This window comes from Helianthus annuus, chromosome 14, assembly GCF_002127325.2.
Source record: "Helianthus annuus cultivar XRQ/B chromosome 14, HanXRQr2.0-SUNRISE, whole genome shotgun sequence".
NCBI lineage: Eukaryota > Viridiplantae > Streptophyta > Magnoliopsida > Asterales > Asteraceae > Helianthus > Helianthus annuus.
The window spans coordinates 110355333-110359046 of record NC_035446.2 but is presented as its reverse complement, the minus strand read 5'-3'; the positions used below and the strand labels follow the sequence as shown (position 1 = coordinate 110359046).

General features: G+C 33.1%; 1 protein-coding gene across 1 annotated transcript; it reads right to left on the bottom strand.

The window, feature by feature from the left end:
• Positions 1-923: 923 nt before the first annotated feature.
• LOC110908940 (AAA-ATPase At3g50940) lies at positions 924-2452 on the bottom strand. Its single transcript, XM_022153943.2, has one exon. The coding sequence runs from the start codon at positions 2404-2406 to the stop codon at positions 973-975; it is 1434 nt and encodes a 477-aa protein (XP_022009635.1). The 5' UTR covers positions 2407-2452; the 3' UTR covers positions 924-972.
• Positions 2453-3714: the final 1262 nt, after the last annotated feature.

Below are 3714 nucleotides of genomic sequence, written 5' to 3'. Positions count from 1 at the left end.
TACTGTTCATCGAGACTTTCAATTCATAATAATAATAAAATAATAATAATAATAACAATAATAATAACAATAATAACAATAATAACAAGAATAACAATAATAATAATAATAATAATAATAATAATAATAATAATAATAATAATATAATAATAATAATAATAATAATAATAATAATAATAATAATAATAATAATAATAATAATAATAATAATAATAATAATAATAATAATAATAATAATAATATATAATAATAATAATAATAATAATAATAATAATAATAATAATAATAATAATAATAATAATAATAATAATAATAATAATAATAATAATAATAATAATAATAATAATAATAATAATAATAATAATAATAATAATAATAATAATAATAATAATAATAATAATAATAATAATAATAATAATAATAATAATAATAATAATAATAATAATAATAATAATAATAATAATAATAATAATAATAATAATAATAATAATAATAATAATAATAATAATAATAATAATAATAATAATAATAATAATAATAATAATAATAATAATAATAATAATAATAATAATAATAATAATAATAATAATAATAATAATAATAATAATAATAATAATAATAATAATAATAATAATAATAATAATAATAATAATAATAATAATAATAATAATAATAATAATAATAATAATAATAATAATAATAATAATAATAATAATAATAATAATAATAATAATAATAATAATAATAATAATAATAATAATAATAATAATAATAATAATAATAATAATAGACACATATTTTCTATATAAAAATCTTTAAATCTATAAGTTGTATATATCAAGTTCAGAAAAGGAATTGATCAAATTATAAGATGAGCATTCTGCATTCAACACAAACAAATTAAAACTTTTATATAACTCACATTTTAATCAACTGTATATAACATTGACAATTGAACAGGTAAATTACAATTTAATCAACTATAGATTTAATGTCATTCTTTTCAATTTCTTCTATCTTTTCACCGTTTTTTGCTACCACTTCTTGTTTCATTTTTGCTTTTTCTTTGGCCTCATTCTTCTTCACATCAAAAAACTCGATGAGTCCACCGAGAGCAATGTCAGGATCATCTTCCTTGAGTAGTTGCTCAGCTACTTCGGCCGGGGTAACCTCCGCCTCACCAATCAAATCCTCAATTTCTTCAAAAAGTTCATGTTGCGTGACACCAAGATAGTTGGACGCTAGCAATCGGAACCCACTCGCGGTGCAATATGACATGTTGATGTGAACGTCCATACGACCAGGTCGAAGCAGTGCAGGGTCAAGTTTATCTTTCCTGTTTGTGGTGAATATTATGATTCTCTCATCACCACAACTTGACCATAAACCGTCAATGAAGTTAAGGAACCCTGATAATGTTACTCTATATTCTTCCTGCTTGTCGTTATCTCGAACAACTTCCTCTCGATCGTGCAACCCCACCGAGCAATCAATGTCCTCCACCACTAGTATTGACCGGTTTGACGTTGCCACCAACAACCTACGCAGCTCCGCGTTTGAATAAATGTCAGCCAACTCCAAGTCATATATATCAAATTTCAAGTAATTCGCCATAGCCGCGACCAGGCTTGATTTCCCCGTACCCGGGGGACCATACAACAAGTACCCTCTCTTCCACGCCTTTCCGACTTTTCGATAATACTCTCTCCTCTCCACAAACCTATCTAAATCCTTCATCACCTTCTCCTTCACATCGGTCTCCATCGCCAATGTGGCAAATGTCGCTGGATGGTCTAGATTCACCGAAGTCCACTCGGATCTTTGGTACGTATCAACGGTGAATAGCTTCACCGTATTCTCTTCTATTTTTCTAGTTTTGGCGTCATTAAGTATAAACGGCAGGTATTCGTTCAACGCTAGATCTTTGTGTTTGCGATGAAACGTGAGTTCCAACGATCGTTTATCCGATCTGACATATCTGTTGCTGTTGTAATCGAAATATTCTGTGGTGGGCAGCTCTTTAGAAACCAAAGACCACTTGAATTTGACTCCATTGTATACATCAATAAACTCATCATTGATCTCCATAGCAACATTTATGTTTTTCTCGCTATGGTTTTTGGTGATCTTTAGACGGTGTGTTTCAGAAGATGTTCGGGAGCCAAGGTAGAGTGTCGCGGCATTATACATCTCGTTTTCTTGAATGCCATCGGACTCGTAAATCACTACGGTTAACTGTCTGAATAACTTGTTGATGAAATTTCGGAGGCCGAAATAGAGGTAGTCTTGGAATTCAGTAGGCAAGTAATCACGAGCCACGCTGCGAACCACCATCGACGCTGCGGCCACAGACCCGATGGTGGAAACAACTGTTTTCGCCATGGCGATTTTCGATTCAGATGACATTTTCTTTTTGATGAAGGCTTATGGTTTAAGAAGGCAACGGAGATGAGGGGTGGGTTTGATTGTGTGAAGGATGCGGGACTTTATAGTTTTCGGGGGTGTTTGACTGTTGACTATGTTTACTTTTCAAAACTTGTTATGTACTCTCCTTTCTATGACTTTGTTTACTTTTCAAAACTTGTTATATACTCTCCTTTCTAAAAACTTGTTAGGGACTCCTCGTAATGTAATATTTTTGCGACAAGAGCGGAATTGAATAGGATTTCAACAGTGGAGGCGTTTAGGAAAAGAAACATTGAAGTTAATTCTGAAGGCTGCGTTTTTTGTGGCTACGCTACTGAAACTATTTTTTTTTTTTTTGGAACGGCTGAATTTTATAAACAAAACGGCACAACTAGCAAGGCTCTAGCCGGCCATTAAAAACAATTACAAGAAAAGAAGTGGGTTTTGAAGCCACTCGGGTCCAACTAATTTTACAATTTGGCATTCTATTCGAATACCATCTATACGAAAAATGAAGAACATCATCAAATAGCAAGCTATTGTCGTTCCTCTTGTTCAAGTTAACCACGTCATTCCGAAGTCTCCAAATAGACCACCATGTAACAAATATAATCGAACCAACTGCCTCTTTCTTTGCCTGTGTCCAGGAGGAGCTTTCGAGCCACTCCAAGAGATGAATCGGCTGAAGCGTATCCGGTAAATGAATTTGAAGCCACCCTGCTATTAAAGGCCACACGCGCGAGACTACTTCACAATCTTGAGTAAGGTGAATAGAGGATTCGGAAGATCTTTCGCACAAAGGACACAAGCTCGACGGGAGATCAACTCCTTTATCAACCAAGTTGACACGCATTGGGAGTCTATCCAAACACAAACGCCAAGCACAAATGTTAACCTTCCTTGGAACCTGTTTAAACCAAACTGTAGCCTTGTCCGACACCGGGAGAGTACGGTCCTCGATACCCCGACGAACAGACTTAACTGAGAATTCAGCCACCCCAAAACACGACCATCGCCAAAAATCTTGCCCATCCGAGAGTTGCACGTGGCTTATCCGACAATTTAATTCAGCCACCTGCTCCGATTCTCGACCCCCTCTAATGTTTCTAGACCAGGCCCAAGATTGACCACCTAACCGAGCCTTCACCATGCATCCTTTTTCTGATTCCAATGCATAGAGCCGAGGATATGCATCAGCAAGAGTCACATTGTTTTCTAACCAACTATCCAACCAAAATAAGGTATTGTCCCCATTTACCACTTTTCTAGACAACGAAGAAAAAGGAACCATACCAGAGTTATGTAAAC

Excerpts from the sequence above, each read along its gene's own strand:
- LOC110908940 (XM_022153943.2), bottom strand. The coding sequence starts at position 2,406 with ATGTCATCTGAATCGAAAATCGCCATGGCGAAAACAGTTGTTTCCACC.